At 50.5% G+C, this 26,140-nt stretch overlaps 1 protein-coding gene across 17 annotated transcripts in view; it reads right to left on the bottom strand.

The window, feature by feature from the left end:
• Kcnq2 (potassium voltage-gated channel subfamily Q member 2) overlaps positions 1-14,955 on the bottom strand; it is a 58,769-nt gene extending 43,814 nt beyond the window's left edge. For all 17 annotated transcript variants that reach the window (XM_057782050.1, XM_057782058.1, XM_057782051.1 and 14 more), the window contains exon 1: positions 14,478-14,955. In XM_057782050.1, the coding sequence (XP_057638033.1) occupies positions 14,478-14,773 (296 nt within the window). In that variant the 5' untranslated portion in view covers positions 14,774-14,955. The remainder of the gene's footprint in view (positions 1-14,477) is intronic.
• Between the last annotated feature and the right edge of the window lie 11,185 nt (positions 14,956-26,140).

Raw genomic sequence — 26,140 nt, 5'->3', positions numbered from 1 at the left:
AGGCCCAAGACGACTACCCATCCACCTGTAAGTACCTCAGTGACTGGTGACTGTCCCATCCAGCTCATCCCTGGATGAGCCCCAGCACATCCCACACTCGTGTCCGCTTTAAGAGATGAGGAGGGGCACTGGAGCTCTAGAAGACAGGCAGGGCTCTTCCTACCTTCTAACCTTGGGAGGGGTAATGGATGCTCCCCTAATCTCTAGCCTCCATGATGTGGTACTTCACAGGATCCAGGTCTCTGCCTCAGTATGGGGAAGAAATGACAACAGAACAATGGACGTATCCCTCAGATTACCCCCTACACAAGGCTAGCCTCCTCCAGGCTAAGCCATCATGTGTCAGTGGTCATTCAACCACAGGCAGAAACTGTCCTGGGAATGTCCATCCCCTCCCTTCCCCCCAGGCCATCACAAGAATTGTCCCTGTGACAAACATTCAGACTTGAATTCAGCATTGTCTTCAACCAGATGGGACTGGGGAAACATGGGAGAAGCAGTTTTGGGAGCTCCAAGCCATGAGACACCCTCTGACATTTGGCCACATCTCCCCCACAGCACCCCCAAACCAAGGTTAGGAAGGAGCCTTGGATGAGAAGACGTTCATCACAGTCTGCAGTGCAGCCATTGCTAAGTCTGGAGACTCAGAAAGAACAAGAGGCCTGGGTCAGGAAGAGGGCTGGTTTCTCTGCAGCCAAGAATTACAACACAAGGGGTTTCGGGGCTAATTATGATAATAGATTCAACTTCAGGAGGCTTCCCTGACAGCAGTTGCCAAGGAGACCAGCATCACGAGCAGCTGGTCCCCAGCCTCAGATTTCAAGAGCCAAAAAGAAGCAAGGCAGGGACCTCAGACAGTCCTTGGCAACCCACCCTAGCTCAGAGAAAGTCACCTAGAAATGAAGCTTGCATGGAACTGTTCTGAAATTAGAGACATATCCAGGCCCAAATCACAAGAAACCACTGGGAGAATTAGAGCCAGGCTATGTTTATCCAGCAACTAGAGGGACTTCTCAACTCTGGGTAGAGAATGATCACTTGAGCCAGGATACAGAAGAGAGGAGACAGGCTGGGAGCAAAGGTGGGGGATGGGCAAAGACGCAGGGCCAAGCGGCCCTCAGTCAGGCCCAGAAGCACCTCCTAGTGGTCAGTGGCAGCTGGTGCCAGCCTACGTTGTCGAGGGCACAGTTTGGATATGTATGCAGCCCATGCAAGGATCCCTGCACACTTGGATGGCTGCCACCCCAGGGAAACACTCCTCCTCCCACCCCCTCAGTCTTATAACAGGGAATCTTTCTCTTCTGGAAAAACATAACAAAGGCAAAGGTGCTGCCATCTCCTCCCAATACTGCCTCCCACTGGCTATCCCACTGCCAGACCCAGAACACACTACAGCCTGCATCCTGATGCAAAGGCTGCCCCAAGGAGGCCAGGGTCCACTATCCTATTGCATGTTTATTAACTGAAAGAAGATCTAATGTCTGGACAGTAAAGGAAGATGGGTTAGCACAGACCTCCAGCCCTGCCCACAACTCTTAGACTACTGAGAGCTGGCTCCATGGGCTGAAAGTCTCAGCTGGCATACTTCACGCCAGCTGTGTGGTGTGATGACCCTAAACGCAGACAGCTGCTCTTGCCCCCACTTACAAACAGTAAAAAAGATTCTCCAAGGCCACTGGCGTGGCCCACATGGGATTCAACTACAGCAGGCAAAGTTACCCTGTATAGGAACCCCATCCATAGAAGGGAATCACATGCCCACACGGCATCCCCACCACCAGGATAATCCCCATTCCCATAAGGCTGATCTGAGGCGGGAGCACCGTAAGGCCCAAAGAGAGTAGCCACAGTGAGGCCACGCACATCCCCTCTGGTGCAGATCACACATGACTCCCCAAGGACCTCCTGCCGCCTCGTCCATTAGGCGCAGGCAGCGCTGTAACCTGGAATCTAATTTCTGCCCCTAATAAACTGCTCTGCTGCCAGGACGACTGCCTCCTTCGATGTCGGAAATGAAGCGGAGCTGGGATGCTGATGGCTGCTCATCCCCTGGACTTGGACAGGACGGAGGCCACGCTCCATCCAAGGACCTCTCATGCTGCCCTGCCCCGGAGTAGTACTGGCCTGTCTGTCACACCAAGGCCCATCTACCCAACCCAGAACCACTCACCAGGGCATAAAGTCCTCGGGAGGTGAGAGGAAGCTGCCCAGGAGAGACAGACAAAGCCCTGCACACACCTGCTCTGAAAATGCCTTAGACCTTGAAGACCGCAGCTCAGGAAGCCCCAGGTTCTCAGAGGCTCGGCTGCTGACTCAGCATTTGAGGCCTCCACAAATGGCCCCCATCTTGTCCCTCATCTCCAAACACCAAGGTCTGGAGGGATTCTTATGGGCCCCCTCATCCCCACTGACCAACAATGGTTATCTCAAGGATGGGGGATGCTACAGAGGTCTGGAGCTTCCACTGCCCCTGACCCACGCCTACACATTGCTCTCTTGTTATTCATCCCATCAGAAGTCCACGATTCACAAGGACTCCAGCCTCAGAAGCTGCTACAGACACCATTAGGCTTCCCCAGAAAGCCCAGGTACCTGCTACAGGCACAGATGGCCAAGCTGAGGACGATGGAGGGCTCGGCTTGGCAGAAACCTTCCCAGGCACCACCTCAGGACCTGGCACCTCTTACATGAGATCCCTGGAGACTAAACCTCCACAAGGTTAGTTTACTCCCATTAGTCTCCATGGGTGCCGGCCAGAGCTCAGTATATATCAGCTATGGCTGTCCCAAGCCTACACTGCATCCCTGTCTGTCGAATCATCCAAAAAGGCAGCCCGACTGAAGGCTCATAGCCCCGAACCTAGCATCTTTACCCCTTCCCAGGAGCTTATCTCTGTCCCCCCTCCAGAATGCCCCATGCCAGTCTGCTGGGCAGCCCCCTGAGACCACAGGAAACCTGTCCCATCTCAATCCCAGGAGCGGCCAGAGTAGCGGTGGAAATGTGTGTCAGCCAGATTCACAGCTCTATGCTGGCCCCAGGGCCCTAAGATCCTGGCCATACCTGGTTCTTTCCTTACTCCTTTCGGCTCTTTCTCAGCCTTGCCACGACCCTCCCATTCCTCGGGGCCTTTGTACATCTCCTTTTGATACCTGGAACTTCCTTCTACTCACACAACCCAGACTCTCCTTCCTCAAGCAAGTTCACTTTCACTGTTCTGTCCTTCCCAACGTCCAGAAAGCCACGCCCACACCTGTACACAGGCCATAGGTCCTGACTAGTGGGATCCTACCCTGACCATACTGGAGCCAACTCCGGAACACGTGTTCATGCCAGTTCCAGCATCACTTGGAGCTTCTTCGTGCTGTTCACAAGCACGGCCAAGGGGGCCGAGACAGAAGGAAGTCAGTACGGTGTGTAGGTCTGAGCACAGATGAGATCGGGGCTGCACAAGACCCTGGCCACCCTAAGCCTGGCACAGTGCAAAAGCAGTTGACCACAGACAACACTGTGTCCTCAGAGAAATTACATGGCAACTGGGCTTGCATAGCCTAATGACACAGATAACCCACATATCCATCAGCAGACAGATGAACAGACAAAATAGACCCCAGCCACCCACAGAAAGAAGTAAAGCTCGCTCCACTGCCCTACAACCCAGGCACTCAGAGGAAACTGCACATGGGGAAAAGCACTGGACACAGGGAATATGATGATCCCACTTGTAGGAAATGTCCAGAACCAACCTATCACAGACAGGAAGATATCAATGAGCACCAGGACATGGAAATGGGCACTGTGGAGAATTGCCCATAGAGACCTGAGTCCTCGACACCACAGAGCACTGCTGGCCATGTGGTAATTCCTCAAACTACCCCCGATTTATTCACCCAAACTGGCAAGGGTTATTCTAGGAGAATTTCATCTCAGTTTTAAAAGACAACAGGCAAGCAGAGTTAATTATTTCTCCAGAGTGGTTAGTTCTGTGCTCCAAGCAATACTTCTGCTTCAGGGTCTCTTTGTAAAAGGACAGTCTGCATGCTCTCCAGAGACTCCCCAGCCTTTGACCACTGGGCTCCATGGGGCCATCTTGGTGAAAATGGAGATAAAGATGAAGGGTGCTCTCTGGGGTCTCTGGGGCAAGACCAACCCAATCTCTCTGGGAAGACTTGAGTATATATGTTGTTTCCAGATCATGAAAGAACCTCAGCAACTATGGGCTGGGCATCACCCCTTCCAGGACATGTCCTCTCCCACCATTGAAAAGATGATGCCCTTGGTCAGTACCAGTGTCCCTCCCTCCATTCCCAGGCACTCCTCCCCGTATCTGCTAGTCCGTGATACTCAACCCCTAACACAGATACTCCCGAACTTAGCCAGAGCTCCTCCCCCCATAGGCCCCACCTTGCAGCTGTGAGGAGTAGAAGTGGCTTATAGAAGTCCTCATGAAATTGACAATTCTCCCTAGCTGCTGATGATGAAAGATCACCATGGAACCTCAACCACTCCTGAACGTGAATCTCCATTTTCTTCCATGGTTCAGGCGGTCCATCAGGTGTTCATGGTACTCCAACAACGGCTTTCCTGACAGAATACCTCCCAGGCCTCCCCATCCACTATCCCATGTTAGATGGACAGCTGCGGTCCTGCCTCCTGGGTTGGCCCCACAGCTCACAGCATTGATTCCTGATCATTACTGAATACTTTCTCCCACAAATGTGTACAGCTCCCGTGATGGAGTTCTCATCCCTCAAACAGAAGCTCGTCCTGATATTAGCCTCTCCTGGGCCACCCCTGGGCCTCTCTTGCTCCTTACCAGACTTCCCAATGATCCAAATGAACGGAGCAAGGAACGGGGCCATAATCAGAAGCACAGGCTGCAGAAATGACCCACCTGGACAGGATATACCATGGACAAAGGCATATGTAGACATACAGGCTTACAGAACACTAACTCAGACACCATCCTAACCTGGGTGTCCCCAAGTGAACTAGATGGAATGACAAACAGTCCCTAGGAGAAGACAGCACAGAACAGATGATCCATAAGGAAACTCCAGTGTGGTGTGAACACAGGATAGAAACCAGACCCCAGGTCTCGTTTTGCTCTACAAACTCACAGAAAGGCAGAGGATGGAAATCTCTACGCACTTCTTGTTTTCCAGCATGTTCCCAGTTTCCTACACTGGGGATATAATAAAAAAAGAAAAGAAATAATATCCATAACTAAGCGCTTCTGTGAGAGACAAAGCAAGCTGGTCATACCCATGCCTCCAGAGCTGTCTGCCCACACAGTCCCTTCTGCATGCCAGAATTCAGCACCTGGCTAATTCAACTAGGTGTCACGGAGCGCCGTTATGGAGAAGTTCTTCTCATGCTGACCCAGGAAGAAGGAAACCTCCCTGTGCCTTTGACTCATAGTCCCTACTACCCCATAGAAATCATCCCCCAAGCTCTTGTGCCTTTCAGGGCTAACATAAGGCTGGAGCAGCAATCACAGCTTGGAGCTTTTCACCCAAAAGAAAATACGACTGTGCACTTGAATCCAGGACCATGGTCAGCACCACGGAGCCAATCCAGCTCCCCCACACTCCTGCCCCATCCTTTTCCTGTCCCTTCCCAGTTCCAGGAATACAGAAACTCCCACCTCCTCCCCAAGTGCAGCAGGCCTTCCTTTGTGCTGGCCATCTGAACAGAAGGTGTGACAAGAATGGTCCAGACCCTTGCCTTGCTCCACAATGCTGTCTCCTACCAGAGGCTTTCTACAAACGTAATGAACACCAAGACCAAATCCGTATATCCAGCCTGAGGAGAAATACTGGTTTTGGATGAGAACATTTTCACAGTAGTCTGAAGCTTCTTGCGATATCTCCTACAGCCCAGACGTGTGTATTAAGACATCCAGGGGCCTCACAGCGGCAATGTTAGCAGAGGCAAAAGCTCAGACCCGTCCTTCATTTCCATCAACAAGGAACCCTTCACACATGTTAGGATGTGCCCAGGCAGCGGGCCTGGGGTGGGGTTGGGCACCTCCCCCACACTCAGTACAGGAAAATGCCAGGACTGGCAGGGTAAAGGTGGCAACAACAAGGCTATTATAGATTCCACATGGTCGAAAAATGTGCCCTGGGAATACGTATAAACCATATCTCTAGAGGAGAGAAGAGGCTGGAAGACAGCTAAGTAGTGAGAAGGCCAGTCTGGAGAATCTCTGCACTGCTAACCACCTCATGCAGCCCCAGGTTTTCCACTGGACTGCTGTGTGATTCATGTGAATTTTGCCTATTCTGGAAGTAAGGGCTGAAAAGGGTGAGTAATGCCCCCCACCTAGTTCTAATAACTAAATAACTACACACACACACACACGCATGCGCACACGCATTCACGCGCACACACACATGCATGCACACATACATGCATGCACACGCGTGCACACGCGCGCACACACGATGCATGCACACACACATACATGCACACATACATACATGCACACGCACACGTGCGCATACACGCGCATACATGCACACACGCACACACGCACAATACTCAAAGAACATCAAAGAAAACTAAAGAATGTAAGAGCTGAGCCGGGCGGTGGTGGTGCACGCCTTTAATACCAGCACTCGGGAGGCAGAGGCAGGCAGGTCTCTGTGTTTGAGACCAGCCTGGTCTACAAGAGCTAGTTCCAGGACAGGGTCCAAAGCCACAGAGAAACCCTGTCTCGAAAAAAACAAAAAAAAAAAAGTAAGAGCTGGAAGATTGGAAAGCTTCTGTGAAGTGTCCTCCTGGCGTGACATATCTGTTGGACACATGAACTCACAGCAGCTGGGTTTACCTACCAAGACCTGCACAAGATCAGCCAGTTAATAATTCCAACCCAGAAGGGGAGGAAAGTCACCCAGGTCACACCACAACTAAGGAGCTATCAGCAGTCGATGGCTGCTGTGGAAGGGTGAATCGCCTTTCTTTGGGAGGTACAACTGGTAGGTTGCCCAGGCCCTAGTGGATAGCCCACACCCACGTTTTAAAGGCCATACTAACTGGATTCAATGGGTTATAAAAAGTAAAACAGCCAAGTGTGGTGGTGTAGGCCTTTAATGCCAGCACTGGGAGGTACAAGCAGGAAGATCTCTGTAAGTTTGAGGCCAAACTGGTCTACATATAAAGTTCCAGGCGAGCCAGGGTTACACGGTAAGACCTTTTCTCAAAATAAAGTAAAAGTAAATCTAAAATTAAAAACAAAATTTAAAAAAGAGGACATGAAGCAGATAAGATAGCTGGGGAAAGGAGCAGGGAGAACAGGCGTGGATATGATCAGGATATATTGCATATGTGTGTGAATCTTTCAAAAAATATCCAAACAAAAATAAAGAGAGCATCTAAAGAGCCTCCCGCCAAACCCTGGTGCTCCAGAAGTCCTTCATGTGCCTCCTCCAGGTATCACACAGCACCACTGCATCTGGCTCAGAACCACACACATATACTGCACAATCCTTCAACACAGCCTCTTCTGAACAGGGTCTCCAAATTTTTCTCATTTCTATCTTGCGTCTCAAAACTGAGTTGACCCTTGCCTCATGCCCACCAAGTCAAAGTAGACAGGTAGCACCAGTCTTGTGACGTCTCCAGCACAGGACAAAGTTCGTGGCTCTTGTACGGAAGGGGCCAGAGTCCAGGCAGAACCTGGAGCCAGAAGAGCCCCCCTACTTAGGGGAAGGAAGGCTCTCCAGGGATGCCGCCTTGGAAGTGACTGACACCGTGAGATCATCACGGAATCTATGCAGACAGTTTCCAAGCAACTCTCATTTAGAATATTCTAGAATAATTGCTCTGCTAGGCATTCACAAAATTATTCCCAATATAAAAAGAAAAAAAAAAGAAATTGAAGATCTAATTCTGCTCCAGCTGGATAGCCAGCAGAGCCCTAAGACAATGAAGAGTGTGTCTGGAACATATCCTGCCTCCTTTTTCCACGTAGAGAAGCCAATGTCCCACAGCCCTTGCAGCCACTCCCTTCAGCCAACTGAAGAGAGACAGGGATGACCAGGGAAAATGCTAAGAGCTTCCCCTTGGGTGGGTCTCTATGCCCAGACCAAAGACCACCTGCTCAGAAGGAGTGCATGGGGCAGCTGCTGCTGCTCTTAGCCCACTTCTTTCTAGCATGTCCCTCTGGAACATCCCTTAGCCTCACCACTAAGTCTCTCACCTTGGGTGGTGCCAGGAATGATAAAGAGAATAAAAATGAGACTAGGGAGATGGCTCAGTTGGTAAAATCCTTCACGTACAACCATGAGGACCTGCGTTTGATCCCCAGTACTTGTGTTTTTTTTTTGTTGTTGTTTTTTTTTTTAAAAAGGCATAGTGGTATAGTCTTGTTATCCCGGCACTGAGGAGGCAGAGACAGCCTAACTGAATCAGAGAAACCCAAGTCCTCGTGAGAGACCCTGTCTCAAAAAGCAAGATGGATAGCTTCTGGATGACATCTAAGGTTAACCTTTTGCCTCTACACACATGCGCACATAGACCTGCACACACAGGATAAGAGAGGATGCAGAGTTCCAGGACTCTTACTGCCTCCAGTCCTGCACAAGGAGGTAGTCCTGAACAGAATGATGCATCTGCACACTAGACAGTTGCTCTCAAGACCCTTGACCGTGGACATAAAGTATAGCACCCGCACACAGCTCACAGCACACACCTGGGATTCTGAGAACTTCAAGCAAGTCAGCAGAGTTCACTTGGAACACAGACCCCAGTGGGAGCCTGACTGTAAAGGGCTGGGCAGGCACATGGCAGCCATGAGTCACTGCCAACCTGATCTTTGGGGACAGTCACGGGTCAACTCGATACCCTGCATTTGCCCTCAGATTGGCTGAACTGCTTCTGCTGTTGTTAGGTGGTTGGAGGGCTGCAGCTGGGTTTCCTCCTCCAAACCATAGCTTGGTGTCTGGTATGCCACTGTGAGTGAGGCGGTGTTGAAGAAGCTCCCGGAGCTACCAGCAAATTATTATCTGGAAGCAAAGCTCCAGCCATGACAAGGAAAGGCCCATGCTTGGCAGGTATCCACACACAGAGGACAACACTCACTGTGAAGGGGGCCCAGTCAAGCCAACTCATCCACATCTGGGTAGAAACCAGATGTTGACAGGGCTTACACAGCAGTTCCTCTGCAGTCTGAGGGACTACTGGTAGAACGTGCACACTGTGTTTGTCAAGACAGAATCGTTCCTCTCCTCAATGCCCAATCATGAGAGTCCTGTAACATATGTCGCTCAGCTCCACACAGGAACACATCCTCAAACTCCCAAACACACTGTTCTAGGAAAACGGTTGGTTTTCCGGGAGCTGACAAGCATTGGACAAACTTCTGACACTCAGGACTCATGCCTAAGCCTTCTAAACCTATGCCTCCTGCTAAACAGTGGCCCAAACAAGCTTTCCAGGGTCAAGGTACAGACTATATCCCAAGGCTTTGCCTAAGGGTTAACTGATGTGTGGGAGGCGGAAAGTCACTGCCTACAACTGGGCCAGATGTGGTCCCCACTCTTCCACATCCACTGGATAAAGTCTCACTCTGCCAATCTCAGGCGGCATAATCCATGAACATCAGTACCTATAAATCTTTGTGTCTAATGACCCAAATCCACACCCACCTAGGAACATCACGTATGATGTCCAGAATCTTGAACTAGTCAGTGGCAGGAGGGACATCCAGAACCCTCAGTCCCAACCCTGCCATCCTTCACCCCTGAGAGGTAATAAGAGTCTCCTGCCAACCTCACCTTCAGCAGCTAGAGCACAAAGGTGCACACATGGTGGGTGGAAGACATAGATAGTTATGTGACAAGGTGGTCTGTTTCGCTTAACACTATTTGTAATAATAAGAAGGTCCCTGAAAAGAAGCATTCCCCTCATCAACTCTGCATTACCAGGGGACAACAATGGCCAGCTCAGAGCTTACTCTCCTCCCAGAATGGGGCTCACTAGTGGCATTTCAGTCTTTAAAGGATATGGCCAGGATCAGGGCCAGGGCCAACCCTTTCATCCAACTTCAAAGATACACAAATCGCACACAGCACATGCCACATCCTTTCTCCATGCCTCCCCATGTCAATTCAGCCCACACATGCTCAAATCCAGCTGCTAGTACACTCCACAGTTCTCCAGAGAGCCCTTGGTCCTAAGGACTTGCCCTTTTCCCCAGATTCAACCCTACAATAAGTAGTGGGCTCACCATCCTCACTTCAACTGAGGGACCCTGTTCCCTCAATAACAGGGGGTCAGAACACCTCACCCAGGATGCAATGAAATAGCCAAGATCATCGGGATCTACAGAAGCCTGTGTATTTTGTTCATTGGACACTAAACACCCCACATTCACCACTGGGTTCCATCTGTACTTAGATACTGTCCCTGGCTCCTTGAAAACACTCCAGACTCAAGTACTTTCAGAATCAGAGGTAGGCCTCCTACCTACAAGGCCAGCACTTGGGAGCACTCCCAGCACCTAACAATCTCCATGTTAAATTTCTTCAGGCTGGCAACATGCTGTGGGCCCTCCTGAGTCTCCGTATAGATGACTTTACATATCTGACTCATTACATGTCTGACTCAAGCTGGTGTCCGTAGAAATGAGGTTTCTCTGCTCGCATCTGGAATGCTACCCAGAGAGCTCCTTGCCTACTTGCTAATTCATTGTTTCTTTGCAGATGCAAGGGTGTTTAAAGATTTACTCTACACATAACCAGGGCAGAGGGACTACGATTGTTCATCTCTTCAGTGTTTGAGTTATCACTGAGGGTTAGAAACTGAGCAGGCCGGGGAAGAAACACAGGTTTCCTTGGAAACCACAACTCTCTGAGGTATTCCCATCTTTTGGGAAATTTCCATAAGATTTTCTGAATCTCAATCAATGAGGCTGCAGGAAGACCTGCTACTTGAGAGAAGCTGAGCACACACCACCGTTCAGTGATCAGGGTTCTTCCCCAAATGCCAAAAAACATACAGTCGGAGACCAGACCTTGGAAGTTCAAGTCAACACCTCTCCTGTCTGCTCTAGTGAGGACCAGGCCTGTACCTACTCCTCAAATGATCCGCCAATTCCAACTTCCAGCCTTGGAGCTAAAAGCAGTTAAGGGGAATGAGAAAGATCTACAAGGCAGACTAGACACCATTCCACTGGGGAAGGAGGCCGATCTGAGCCCAAAGCACTCAAAGACCCTTGAACCTGATCCTGGATGTTGCTCTTACTATGAAATGGGAGGTGTTACCTAGTTGGACAGCCTCTGGCAATGGCTCTGGGACTCCTAGTGCCCTTATAGGGATACCTAGACACGGTGGACAGAGGGGTCTTGGTGATCAGCCCAAAGAGATGAGCCATGGGAAAGCCCAGAATCCGCAGTACAAACCTTCATGACTTGGTTTTCCACTTAGCTGTTTTAAATGCCAATTTTTCTTCTAGCTGGCTGCTGGCCTGGATATTGAAAAGACCAAGTTGTCCACACTCTCAGTTCTAAGTCAGGCCACCTCTCTGCTTACACAGGAGAACCCTTTCAGCTTCTGTTTCCCCACCAAGCTCCTCTGGCCATGAGGCAATAAAGCGAGCATGTGGTAGGAGCATCATGACCCAGCAACCTTTCCCTATGTCCCCGAGTTACTTGGAGCTCCCATCCAGTTCTCTTGAGCACAACAGATGGATTTGATTCCTCTAAGGCCCCATAATACTCCCACCTCTGTCTAGATTTGTCTTTGCTGTGGCTCACCCTTGAAAAGAGCTAGGCAATCCACAGTGTCTGCCTGGGTGACCCCCGCCCCTGCTCCAGATGAGTGCAGAACTGTTTCTGAAAATATCTCTCACAAGCAGTACATAGCGGCATCACTTTGTAAAAGGCAAACGGCAGGGCCCTGTGGATGGTGGGTCTGATTGGCCTTGACCACCAGAAGTCCAAACCAAGGATGGCCACCTCTCTCCTGACTCTGGACAGCGGCTGACCTTCAGAGAGCCAAGGGGCCTGGACAAGAGGCTGGTATAACTGCACCTCTCACAAATCAGGCTTTGATGGCTAAAGGCAGAAGGAAGGTAGCCCAGGGAAATCCAGCACAGCTTAGATGAGGACTCACTTCTATGAGCCTTGGCTCTGTTCCCCATGAGATACCAGGAGAGGCTGCATCTTCCTTGGTAACTAATGAACAAACCAAATACTGCCTATCACACAGCATGGCCTAGTCCATGGGGGGTGGGGGGTCAACTGTCAACACAAGGGCTGAACGCAAGCTCGGGAATCTCAAGCCACTGGCCTGCCTAAATCAGATAGCGGTCAGTGTGGAGGATTCCATGTCTGGAAGCTGGGGGGATGGGTCGTGAGCAAGATAGGCAGTCAGAGATGTGTCACCATTCACAATGGGATCAATAGGCAGCCTAGAAAATATCACTTGGTCTATATAAAGTCCAGGGAGCCAGGAGTGGCTTACTGATGAAAAGATAAGGCTATCAGGGGTTCTGAGACTAAACACTTGTGTTTGGCCCCAAGTTAGCACCAGAGATCCTCTGTTCTTCAATGCTCTCCCTCCTGCCCCCAACCCCCAGGCACCTCCCTGTGAGCCCTAGCCACAAAGTAGAGGAGCCAAGGGACCTGCAGCAGGCTGAAGCAGGACACCTTCATGCTACCAGTCTAAACCCTAAAGTGTCTAAACCCTGAAGTGTGCCCTAAAGTCTGGCACACTTCAGGGACAGGGGTCGCTCTCTGATGAACTGGGGCTGACGTGGGGATAGGTAAGTTGGAGTAGCACACAGAGTCCATAAAGCAAGGGCCTCCCATGCTGGACTGTGAGCTTTGTATGCTGCTGCTTTTAGGAATCAGGATGCAGGCAGCAGAAACAGAGAAACTGCCAAGTCAAATCCAGGGACAGGACAGGGCCCCATAAAGGCTACAGACTCAAAAAAAGAATCCTAGATAATGCTACGATCCTGGATATCCACATCCAGCCCTGTGGACACAGGATTCCATCCTGTCTGTGTCCCAAGAGTCACCTGGGGCCAGGACCTGACAATCTACAGCCAACCACAGTAGCAACCCTTGTGCCCCAAGACAAGGATGGAAAAAATGGCTATAGCTGAAGAACACATGGGCTCTTCCTTGGAGTAAAGAGAAACACAGCACCCTGGGCAGGGGAAAATCAAATTCACCTCTCTGGAAGGGGTAGGAGTTGATTCATGGGCTGCTCACCTTGGCCAGCCTATCTGGAAAAACCTCTGCCTTGGGGAATCTCAGGACTGTCCACAGGAGCCCCCCCCCCCCCACACACACACACCAGTTGTGGCTACCCTCTGCCCATCATTCTGCAAGGAGCTCAGAATTTCCCTCTATGGACCTTCCCTTGTCCCCAGACCTATCCAAACCACCTACAGAACACTCCCAGACACACACTGGCCCACTCACAGGACACACACCCTGCCGAGGCCAGGACAAGTGAGCACCTTGATAGAGACTTTTCCTGAACATGAATCTCACTCCCATCCCCAAATGCTTCTCATACAAAATGGCCGAGTCTCAGTGTTCCTCCTCTGTTCCTGGTTCCACTGGAATGGGAGAGCCAGCGTCCTTGCACTGGGAGGTTATACACACACACACACACACACACACGAACACTCATGTGCGCATGAACACAGGGTTGCCCCTTGCCAGCTGTGCCCCAGGAGGAGTCCCAGACTTGGAGACAAGGACCAGACCATTCCAGGCCCAAGGCTGGCAGTGCTGGGGATCAACAGTGGTCCCTACTGCTGGTCTCCACTTGGGGATTTAGAGCCCAGAATGTGTAGAGGGGCCCATCAGCAGGTTCAAACGGGCTGCTTAGAGTGTAGAGGACAGGTGAGGGGGCCTCCAGGAATGGGTGCAGGCAGCTGTCCTCAGCCCAGCGCTGAGATGATGTGATGTTAGGTCCCCTCCCCATTTCTGCAACCCGGAAGCTCAGATGGGTAGCAAGAGGTTAGGAGAATGGATGAGAAGAAGCCAGCCCTCTTTACCACCCTTACTTGGTTGTCGGTGAGACCCATGGGTGCAAAGCGGCTGATGAGTTCAAACCTAAAGCCTAGCCGCCCTCCCTCCTCGCCGGCCCTTTGTTCCGCGCTGTGGGCCGTGGGGAGGGGCCTCTCCGGCTGAGGGGGGCTGGGGCACCAGCACATCCCGTCCTCCGGGGGGAAGGGCTGGTACAACGCAGCCGCCGCCCCCCCCCCCGCGCGTGCAAAAAAAAAAATCAGTGACTCCAGAATGATCTTCAAAGTCACTCTCCAATCTCTGTCCTTCGCTTTAACCAGAGACTGCAGTGCCGTGACCCAAACCCCACGCCCACGACGCGACCCAAGCGCGAGCGGGGACACGCACACCAGGGCCCCTCAGTCCTCCGCAGCTGCGCCCGCAATCAACCCACGGCCGGGCTAGGGTATCGCAGGCCCACCGCGCACCACATCGTTGGCCACTTACACGTAGGCGTGGTAAATGAATGCCCAGCCGCGGGGCCGCTCCAGCACGTTGTAGAGGAAATTCTGCAGCTTGCGGTAGAAGGCGTTGCGCTTCGGGGGCTTCCCGGCTCCCGCGCCACCCGCGCGCGGCTTGCTCAAAACGCTGCCGCGCTTGGGAGCCTCGGAGCCCGCGATGAGCAGCGCGCCGTCGCGAGTGGAGTCGGGCGCGCCGGGGTCCAGCCCCACGAAGCCCACCTTGAGCTTCTTCTCCCCGCTAGTGCCGGGGTACACGCCACCGTTGCGCGACTTCTGCACCATGGTGCCTGCTACGCCCAGTGGGGCGCACTCTCAGCGGGGGCGGCGCGCGGGGGGTGGCGCGGGCCCCAGCCCAGGCCTCCGGTCCGGCAGCCGCATGGCCGAGGCGGCTGCGGCTCCGCGTTCCTACCTGGCCCGGCCGCGCGCGGGGACGCCGCAGCCGCCCCGCTCCGCGCGCGCCTCGGTGCCTGGCCCGCTTCCGCGAGGGCTCCGCCCGCCGCCCCGCCCCGCGTGCCTTAACCCCTAGGACGCCATTGCAGAGGCAGGCAGGGAGAGTAGGTCCAGGTGTACTGCCTCACCAGACAAGACTTCCCACTGTCCTAGCCTCGTGATGCTCGACAGAAAGTCCAACCATGTTGTCACCTCTGAGAAAGGCAAAGCTACACAAGCAAGTCCTATGACCCAGCTCCAGCTCTCTGAGGAATCCCAAAGTGGGTCCAGAGTGGACTTGAGGTCAAGAAATAGATCCTTTTGGGAGAGGATGATACTGACCATTGTCAAGTTGTGAGTTAAAGATCAGCCCACTAGAATCTTAGCTCTTATCATCAAGCGGACCAGACATGGGGGCTCCACCTCTTCCCTGGGTAGGTATGCTGGAAGGCTGTAGAGGCTCTCCAAGAGTTAGCCTGAGCAGCCCTAGAACAGAATCCTTGCCTACTTCAGGCTTACTGAGCCAACTGAACTTGCTTAAGGGAGGTCCAGTTGGCTCAACCCAATCAGTCAGAGGAGGTCTTGATTTTTCCAGAGGAGAAAAGTGCTGTCCACTCCCTCCTCAGACTGGCTTTATCATGACCTCTGGATCATCTTCTCCAAGCAAGTCTCTGTAAAGGAACTACTTAAGTCGAGCTGGAGAGATGGCTCAGTGGTTAAGAGCACTGATTATTCTTACAGAGGACCTGGGTTTGGTTCCCAGCACCCACAAGGCAGTTAACAATTGTCTGTAAGGCCTGGCGATGGTGGTTCACACCTTTAATCCCAGCACTCGGGACGCAGAGGCAGGCGGATCTCTGTGAGTTCGAGGCCAGCCTAGTCTACAAGAGCTAATTTCAGGACAGGCTCCAAAGCTACAGAGAAATCCTGTCTCGAAAAAAAAAAAAAAAAAAACCAAAAAAAAAAAATTGTTAATTCCAGTTCCAGGGGATTCGATGCCCTCTTCTGGCCTCCTTGGGCACTGAAAACATATGGTACATGCAAATTCATGCAGGCAAAATATACATACACATACCATAAAAATAAAAAATAATACTTTTAAAAATAACTAGATAAATGACCACAGCTCATTGATGACAACTTCGGAGGGCCTGGCCCATTTCATCCCTCCTCCTGGGACAGCAATTTTTCTGATTAGAAGTCAGAGACCTGAGGAACAAAGGTCCTGGTTCCCAAGAAGGGAAATGTGTTCCAAGAGGAGGCATTGAGAAGAGGGCAAGGTTCAAGGTTGTCTGGACTTCCATAACATCATCTTCTCTTTCAGGGAAAAAAAATATGGGAACATATCCTTGAGGTTGTTAGGAGCCATCAGTTAGCCCCACAAACTCCCTGGTGCTGCAGAGTAAGAACACACACACACACACACACACACACACACACGGAAGCTCATAGGGGAGTCAGCTTGGTGCAGACACCACTACACTTCCCAGATCTCTGTTCTCTTCTCTACCAATGTTTTATGGACCTACAGCTTTGCTACATTTCAGAAGATTCTAGAAAGTGACTCCTTCATCGTGGCTTATAACTCCCTGCTTCCTCTGTTTAGGATGCCTTCCCAGCAAGCTGGCTCATTAATCATTTATGATATTTTTTTAAATATCATGCCTTGCATACCTGTGGGCCATGCACTGTCAGCAGCTCAGTTATCAAAATGCCACTGACCTCCCCAAGACCCAAGAAAGTGGGTCATGAACAACCAGTCAAACAAGCAACAGGAATTTCATTTGATTTAAAAGTATATGGCAAAAGCTTACAGACTCAGGCCATCTATGCCAAGGCTGCATCGACAGGATGCCAGAGGGCGGGGTGGGGGTGGAAAAATTCAGATGCACACGATACCCAGCTCCAGCGGAGAAAGAGAGCTCTGGTCCAGGCTGCAGGCTAGCAAAGTCATCCTCCCGCTGGGCGCTGTCCCTTCAGCACCCGCTTCGCAACCTGACGGCTCAGCCTGTTCCCTCTCTTGATCCTGGTCAGGGAATGTGGGGGGGGCTCCCCTACTCTGCTATCACTGAGCTACGTGAAGCAGGGAGAGACGTCAAGCCATCAAAACATGGAATCACATTGGCTCCTGCTCTATCAAAGAGCAGTTTGAAGTTTATGCCAATGCCCATTGCCCTTGGAGTCCTCCTTCATATTCCTTCCTGGGGGTATGAGTTGGTGGTAAAGTGCTTGCTCAACGTGTATAAAGTCTTGGGTTCCATCCCCAGAACCTTTCCAAAATTAATGTATTTATCCAGGCATAGTGGGTCACACTTGTAATTCCAGCACTCGGGGGTTAAGATGGTAGGAATATCAAAAGTTTAAGGCCAGAAAGACCATGCCTCAAGAAACGAGCAATAAGAAAGGGGAATGGAGAGATGGATCACTGGTTAAGAGCACTGGATGCTCTTTCAGAGGACCGGGGTTCAATTCCCAGCACCAACAGGGCAGCTCACAGCTGTCTATAACTCCAGTTCCAGGGGACCTGGCACCTTCATACAGACATACATGCAGGCAAAGCATCAATGCACATAAAAAACAAATCTTAAAGCAAAAAAGAAAGAAGGAATAAAATTCAAGAGGTTATGGCCACATATTTTCTACCTGGGTCTTTCTGAGTTTGTATCTTTGTACTGAGTGTCCCAGAGCTGGACACAGGTGAGGGTCTATAAGCCATGGTTCTTGTGGCTACTCAAGATGGAGAGCTACACACAGCTATACCAGTCAGAGGAATCCCAGTGCTTTCTGGATGGAAATCTACCATTCTTTTCCATCCAGCTGAGGTGGGACTCTGGTCTCACAGATGCCAAGCACAGGGAATGCTTCGAAAAGGATGTGAAAAGAATGTCCAGCTTCCATGATCTGTGCTGCCCAGACCGTCAGAAGCCTCGAGTGAAGCCACAGAGAATATGTGCAGACACTTGCCACCATCCGAAACCCCTGCTGGGAAGCCCAGCTTCGTGCGTTCAGCACACTTGACTGTTACATAATAGCACTCACAGCCGGGAGTTTTGGTCACCCTCATGCTAAGGGTCAGTGATCACAGTACATGGGGATGCTCCCCACTGCAGCCCTTCCAACAGAGACCTCCTTCCCAGTGAGATCTCAAGAAGACAGAACAGCTGCTGTGGACCAGAAGGGAAAATGCTGCCAGTCGGGAAACAGACTCAATTTGGGGAAATGAGAAGAGACAGGTTCTCAGTCACTCTGACTGGGCAGAGCTGTGGTTGTTTTAATCCTATAATTTGGACAACAGGAAGTGCCTACCCAGCAGAAAGGGCCCCCTCAAAGGAATTTTCCACTATTAAGAAGGACTGTGTTGGTCTGGATAATGGAAAGCAATGAAGTGAGGGAAAGACAAGATGGGAAAGCGTTTTGTTTTGTTTTGTTTTTTTAATCTAACAGGAACACTTACTGGTTGAAGTCAATAGAAATTTAATTTATAGTTGCTTCATTTTTTTAAGGACCAGAGCTCTCAACAAGCTGTCCTAGCCCCTGGCAAACTAGCTAATTACATGAGGAAGTGAACTTGTACTTCCCAACCACTGGTAATAATTTCACTGTGGTGACAGATAGAGACAGACAGAGAATGGTGGCAGCCCTAGCAGTGTCCAAAGAAGCCCCAAGACAAACTTTTCAGGCTTCTAGAAAGCTCTGATTTCCCTCTTCTATGATAGTCTTATGTCTTTGTATCCCTCCTTCTTCATTTCTGGACCACAGTTTTATAAGTACCACCTGCACACCCCTCCTCACATCCTAGAAGCTGTGGCAATTTTCCCTGACCCATTGAAGATAAAAGGTGAAGAAGATAGCGGCTCCTTGATGCAGTGGGAGCTGGATACAGGCCCCACTGTGGAGCAATCCAAGATGCACGTGTGTGCTAACATTTTCCAGCTCACGCCACTCATCTGTAAGACTGGCCCTGCCACTCCCTCTCAGACACAAGCACAGCACCCCCAGTGACTTCCACACAATTACAGGCAGTGCACTCTGTCTAGAATGCTGTTCCCTGTCCTGGTATTGGATGGACACTGTGTCTGGAAAGCCCTGAAGTCAGATATCCCCATCCCATTCCCTGCCTTCTCTTTCAACCCAAGTTCCTTGTAGGTCTAAAACTATCGCTCATTTGCCTACCATATGCTCATCTTCCCTGTGCAGTAAGCTTGGCTCAGGGTCTTATGACTCCTCACAGTTCACAGCCTAATCCACAGAGAGACTTGTCCACTTTCATCAGAGAATGGTCACTCTGAGCCTCCAGCCACAGGAACTACATAACTTGGAGCCCTTGGAGTGTACCCTGGGAGGGTGTGGGTGCCTGGAACTTTGTTCTCTAGAGATGCTCCTGCTGGCAGAGTGGTCAACACCTGCCCATGCACAAGCTATCTGCTTCTGGCTCCTGCCTACAGCTAGTCCAGGCTTGCTATGGTGCTTTGCTTGACCAGTAGGCTTGAACAATGCTTTCCAGCCTGGGGAAGCAACCATGGGTCTTTGAGGTTCCTTCTGCAACTGGCTCTTATCCTCAGACAAAGTTAGCAAATGCCCCACCAGCAGATGACTTGAGAATACTCAACAGGAGCTTCAGCCTCTTCCTGTGACCCCTGTGGCTATATCCCAGCATCCAGCAAATTTGCCTTCCTCTTTTGTCAAAGTCAAGGTGGTACAATAAGGGCAGGGCCAGGCAATGCCTGCTACAAAGTGTGGCTCCCGGGAGCCCTGTAGCTCTTACAGGTTGGATGACCTTGAGCAGCCCAAGGGCTAGACTCAATTTGCTTGAGCAAATCTTGGACTAGACTCAGTTTGTTTGTGTCTCCCAAGTTGATTTGTTGGGGCCCTACACCCAAAGTGATGGTGTCAGTTCAGGGCATCTGGGGAAGAGCAAATGGTGAGGATGGAGCCCCATGGTCCAGTCCAAGGCTACGTAGGGAGCTGAGGCCTAAGTGCATTCACTGATCCCTGCACATGAGGCCACAGAGAAGATTGCAGGTCCAGAGGCAGACCCTCCCCATACACCTTAGTCCTGGACTTCCACCTCCAAAATGTCCTGGCTTTGAGTTCTTCTGTCACAGCTGCCAACAAAGCCCCCAGTCTTCCTCTAGCAGAAGGAGAATCACAGCCTCCTCTTAGAACAGAACAAATTGCAAAACAGCTTGACCTTCCTAGCTGTATCTAGCTACTTAATGACAGGAGAATGCCCACAATGACCCAGGTCCAAGCATCTGCCTCCTCCATGACTCCAATACAGACCTTCCTGTGGTTACAGTAGAAGAGGGAACGCTACATAACCTGAGGCTGGCTCTTAGGAGAAAGACAGTAAAATGTACACTGCAGGGAGGCTACCTGTCCCCAAAACGAGTGTAATCACACTTAATATAGTGTTACAGTGTAAAGACACACCATCCCCACAAGAGAATGATCCAGCTCAAATGTCACTGGAGCTAAAGTTAAGAAATGGGGGTTAACTATATCCTTCCTTTTTTGTTTTGGGTTTTTTCTTTATTTTTGAGATTGCAATATAATTACATCATTTCCCTTTCCTTTTTCTCTCTCCAAAGGCCTCTCGTATAACCCTCCTTGCTCTCTTTTAAATGGTAACTTTCATGGTCCTAGGAAGCACCATGCCAGCTTCCAAAGGAAGGAAGCAACCAGCAGTCAGTCCTACCCAGCTGTGATGCCTCTGAACCACACAGTGACAAACATGGCACATAACCCTGAGCGTGCAGCAGTAGTAGTGCCATGCACACCTTGGCGTATCTAACAGTGCTTTTATTGGAATTAAAACCCATTCAGCAATAAGGGCATCATGCTTAGTGTTGGAAACCTAACCAACTACCCAGGACTAGTGAAGGCATGGGTCTTGGAAAAGAACCTACAGCAATCAATTTACTAAATCAACATAATCCCATAACTACACTCTAAATATTTGTCTTTAACCCCCACAGATAAGTTAGTTCTCACCCTTTGTCAGGAAACATCTCTTTATAACAGATGGATACCATTACAGAAAACCACAACCAGTCAAAATGGGTTTCAGAACCCAGTCCCAGGGAACAGATTTACAAAACAATTCCTGCAGGGAACATAGTGCAAAGGGGGGTGGAAAGATTGTAAGAGTCAGAAAGAGTGTCAGGCAGTTTTCTGTGATACTGTATCTTCTAGAAATGTCAGAAACATAGCCTTTCTTTAAATGCACCTGTTTGTGGTATGTAACCATTTGTAACCTAGCGTGAAACAGCCAAAATAAACAAATCCTTCAGTTACCACCCACCTCAATGTTGCTCTGAGTAGCCAAAGCCAAGAGATAATAACTTTCTTGAGAAAGGAAGGCAGAGTGGAAGCACATGAAAGAAGGCTACCCATCCCCCAGGAAGGGCTTTTAGGACATCCAGAAAGTATTGGTGTGACCCCAACGTCCAATTTCAGCAAAGCAACTTTGGTGGTTCTGTTCTCAGTTGGTGGGCTGATGCTTCTTTGAGAGTTCTGCAGGACAGTGGGGCCACTGCCTGTGTTTTACAGCTATAAGCTTAATTTACAGGAGTGGTTCTGGGGAGGTAACTGAGTCTCTGTGCCTTTGTTTCTTTACCTATAATGGGAATAAGACAATCACACTGCAGGATTGTGATGACAGTGGAATGAGATTTGTGAAGCACTGGAACGATGCTGTGCAGTATTATATAAGTGGTAAGGTAAAAATAAATGAGCCAACTCTAGCTGGCTAGGCGTATCTCTGCCAGGCTCTGCCTTCCTCAGCACTCAGGACAAAACTCGAGGCCATCAGGGATGCATCAGGGAAGCAGTGAGAGGGTACCAAAGACAGCTAAAGGGCCAGTTGGAAGCAGCCTCAACCTTCCAGGAGGTGGAAATACAAGGAAAAGCCTATGACCCACGGCACACCCTGCACAGGCTTGGGCTGAAGGATCCCTTCCCACTCAGGATGTTGACACCCAGAACAAGGCAGGGTGGCAGCCTCTTTTTGGCATCTTCAGGGAGACAACCAGAGAATGTGAACTTCTCTGTGTTCCACAAATCCCTTCCCAGACGCATTATACAAGCACTGCCTCTAGCTACATCTCCAGCTCCAGTCATACCCCAAAATCCTGCTACACCCCCAGCTCCTTCTGCACCCCCAGTCTCTGCTACACCTCCAGCTCCTGATATGCTACCAGTTTCTACTACAGCCCCCGACTCTTTATGTACCTAGTTCTTGCTCCACTCTCAGATCCTGCTATTTGCCCCAGGTTACACAGTACTCTCAGCTCCTGCTACATCGCAAGTCCCAGCCCATCCAGCCTGTCTCCTGGTGAGAAAGAGACCTACCGCAGTGTTCTTCAGTCCTTGGTGCTGTAGCATCTTCCAAAGAACAAAGTGAGCCAGTGCCAGGAAGAGTAGGGGCCTGCAGCCAGATAGTGGCACATCCCTGCACTGTAGCCGGGACAGAGGCCTCATCACCAAGTGGCCTCCTTCCAGCCACTTGGAGACAAGAAGTAGGGCTCTACATTCTCTTATACTATCCCAGTTTCTGTGCCTCCGGCCACTCAGACCCTCCATCCAAATTCTGACTGATTTGATGGGACTAAGTTAACCAACACACTGACAGAAACCATGACCAATGCTACACCTAAGCAGCTCTCAGCCTCATGCAGCCTCAACGGCCTTGCTGCTGCTCATGGCCCTCTTCTGCCAACCAACCCCAACTAAGACATCAGGTGCAGCAAAGAAAGCCAGAACTGACCCTGTCCCTCACAGCTCCCCAGAATTCATTTAGGGTCCTCATTCACCATCTCTACGGAAGAGATTTCCCTCACACCAATAAACAGAGTCTTGAAGTAGACACCAGGCCCACGCATGTTCCAGTACAGTCCTCCTAATTCACACCAGCTCCATGCATGGCAGAAACAGCTTCCCCAGGGCTGTTTTGTTCCAGTTACCCAGAAGGCCCCTCCTGGACAATCAGCCCCAACTCAGAAGCCAGCCAGAAGCAGAGACAGAGCTAAAGCACAGGCATGAAACCAATCTCTTTGTATGCACACACACACACACACACACACACACAGCATATACTGATAAGCAAGCATATTCACACAAGCATATACACATGCATATATAAGCTACTTCTAACATCTCTGAGACATTCTTTCAGGTTCTCTGCCTCACAATCTGCATAGGTGCAGTTCCACACCCCGACTACATCCACACAAGGCCCAGGTCCACACAAGCACACACTGGTAAACACTAATCCTCACACTCACAAGCCCATTCAGCAGCACCTATGCGTACCCACAGCTATCCTCAAAGAGGCTCATTGCTATCATCACAGAATGTGGGAAGATCCAGAGTCCCAAAGCTGCCACAAGGCTCAGTCCTTAAAGGGGGGGCTCAGAAGCCACCATCCAGACAAGATTGTCACCCTCAGGATCCTGGGGAAGGAAAGAAAGGTTCCTCTACAAACATTATGGGAGGGTGCAGCATCCCTGAGACTTGCTTCATGAATCTTTCAGAGTCCTTCGAAGTGTACATGGAGGCTACTGGACAGCACTGGTGGAGCCTGCTGTAAATCGTTCACTAACCCAGCATAGGGTGGCATTCCCCGGCCCTCACCCCATCCCCTACACTGCCTTCGGAAATGTGTTACTGTCACTCCTGCTGGGCCCCTGAATGTTATCAGCTATGGTAATGCATCATTATCCTACAACCTTCCTGTCTGACTGCCTGCTAAGTACCCCAAGTCAATGTCCAGGGGTCAGACTTCAGTCTCCCTGTGCCTGCCTGTCCTTAGCCCCCATTTGCCACGTGTCCTCTCTGCTCTAAGTGCCCCTCCATCTCAGCCCTGGCTCAGGCAGCAGCAGAGGCGTGTACAATGGTTGTTGTGTGCTCATAACCAGCGCTGGGCATCCCTCAGGAAAGCAGATGCATCTCTTACCCCTTTTATCTTTCAGATCTGATATGTAGTCAATGGCTACTGTCCTCTGATGTCCCTCCTGGCCTAAATGTGGGCAGCTCCTGGAATTCTCCAGAAACCCAGTAGGAAGTGGAAAAATCAGTCCTTGCCCTCCAAGAGATATAGGTGGGATAGACATAAGAAGCCCCAACTCATAGGACAAAGGGAACGTCCTGGCAGTCTCAGAGGTAACTCCAGGTGTTAACCCCACTGACTATAGACACCAGGAACTCAGTCCAGATGTCTGCTCTGACCTGGAGTAGAGACTACTATAAGGCCTCAGACCCTTACTGTACTATGTCTGCCTTTATCATCACCATAGCCTGGAAGAGGGGCCCAAGACTTAAAGATCTTTCCCAGAGGCTCCACCTTCTAGACACCACAATCAACAGACACTCATTTACCAATGACCCCAGTGGGAACCAGGAGTGCAGTCCAGGGAGTCCTTGGAATGTGTCTGCCTAGTGAAGGACAGTGTGGCCCAACACACACCACTGTGACCAGCTGGCCAGGCAGAACTGGGACAACCTGTAGTGTTTGGGTTGCCAAGGTTCCCGGAGAACACAAAAGTTTGCTACAGGAGGATGAGGCAGGTCTGCCTACAGTTTCCTTTAACTCCAGCCAGGGGCTCTTTCTTACATTTATCCTCTCTCAGGCTAATGGGTTTCCTTAATTTAGCTCCAATTCAATGAGGACTAAGTGTTAAACAACTTTCTGTGACTGACACACTCTACCTGACCCTTCCTGCCAATAATGGTGGCCCAGAAAAGACTCAGGATATGCCTGGTGTCCTTGGATAGAGTCATAAGACAAAGTACAGGACACCCAAATCAGAATTCCAGATTAACAATCAACTCCTTTTTACTATAAATGTCTAAAATCTTTTATATTAAAAAAAAGTATCTGCCAGGTGGTGGTAGCACTCACCTTTAATCCCCAGCACTTGGGAGGAAGAGGTAGGTGAATCTCTGTGAGTTCAAGACTATCCTGTTCTACAGAACAGCGGCCAGAGCTGTTGCACAGAGAAACCCTGTCTCCAAAAAAAAAAAAAGTATCTGATATTCATCTGACGTTCAGATTCACCTGGGTATCTGTATCCAACAGCCTTCCCTCAGAGGCCTGGGATTCATCAGTTCAGACCCATCTCGTGTGGATCTGTGTGTGGGCACAGCTCTGAGGACCACTTTCCCAGGCACATCATCTTATAGCCATGTTGGTCTTCCTCCCTTCCTATCCCCACTTCATGGATGCTGAGGTGCCCATTCTGCCTTGTGGTTAGGTGGGAGAATTCAGACTGTGTGCATGTTTCTCTGGAGGTCAGAATTGCCCATCACGGCTGCAATGTCTGTCTTCACCTAGCCTAGGGCCTGAATGTATCGAAGGTGTCAGAAACCTGACACCTGGAACAGCAGCTGTGAGCAAGGAAGGATTTTGAAGATGCAATTGGTAAGGGGGAAGCTTATGTGGGTTCTCAGATATGCTCTAAGCACAGCCACGGGTGTCCTTATAGAAGAGAGATTCACATTCAGAAGAGATGAGGCTACATGAAAACAGCAGGCTGCAATGGTTGGGACAATAGCCCCGACATGCCAACAAAGCCAGGAGAGGAGAGCTGCAATGGTTTCACCTCTGTCCAGTGGTGCCGATTTCAGCCTGATCTGGCTCCAAAGTCACACTATGTATGGCCACTTGTTACAATAGCCCTGGGAAATTGACACAATGGGACCTGGGAACACTAAGGACCAGTACCCTTGCCTGAGTCCTTATGAAGGAAATCTGCTCACCCTATCCAACTGCTCCGTGCAATAACATGAACAGATCTTGAGAAGTGGGAAGTGGGGAAGACAGTTTCCCGGGACAGCAGTGAGTGGAGAATAGCCTTTCCTGGCCATCAAAGTCATGGCATGTTCTGGAACAAGTAGACCAATCCCAGCCCACCTAACATAAGTCATTGGTCTCCTGGCTTCTGGAGCAGGTGTTGCTGCAATTTAAGGGTTTAAGATCTGGGCAGCATGGACATGGGGCTGGCTCAGCAGTCAGGAGTGGAAGCAAGAATGGGCTTCTGTCAGAGCCCAGAAACCTAGGGGAAAGAAGTGTGTGCCCACACTCATGGGGAGAAACTCTCAGTTCTCACGATTCCTTAGGGGGCCCTTCGTGACAACCAGCCACAGCTTTGGTTCTACGATCGGTCTTGCACATCCCACCAAGGCACACAAAACGGGTCCTAGCCATCAAAGCCATTCGGT

The sequence above is a fragment of the Chionomys nivalis genome, chromosome 9 (assembly GCF_950005125.1).
Source record: "Chionomys nivalis chromosome 9, mChiNiv1.1, whole genome shotgun sequence".
NCBI lineage: Eukaryota > Metazoa > Chordata > Mammalia > Rodentia > Cricetidae > Chionomys > Chionomys nivalis.
The sequence above is the reverse complement of the archived record's forward strand: the minus strand, read 5'-3'. Positions and strand labels throughout refer to the sequence as shown.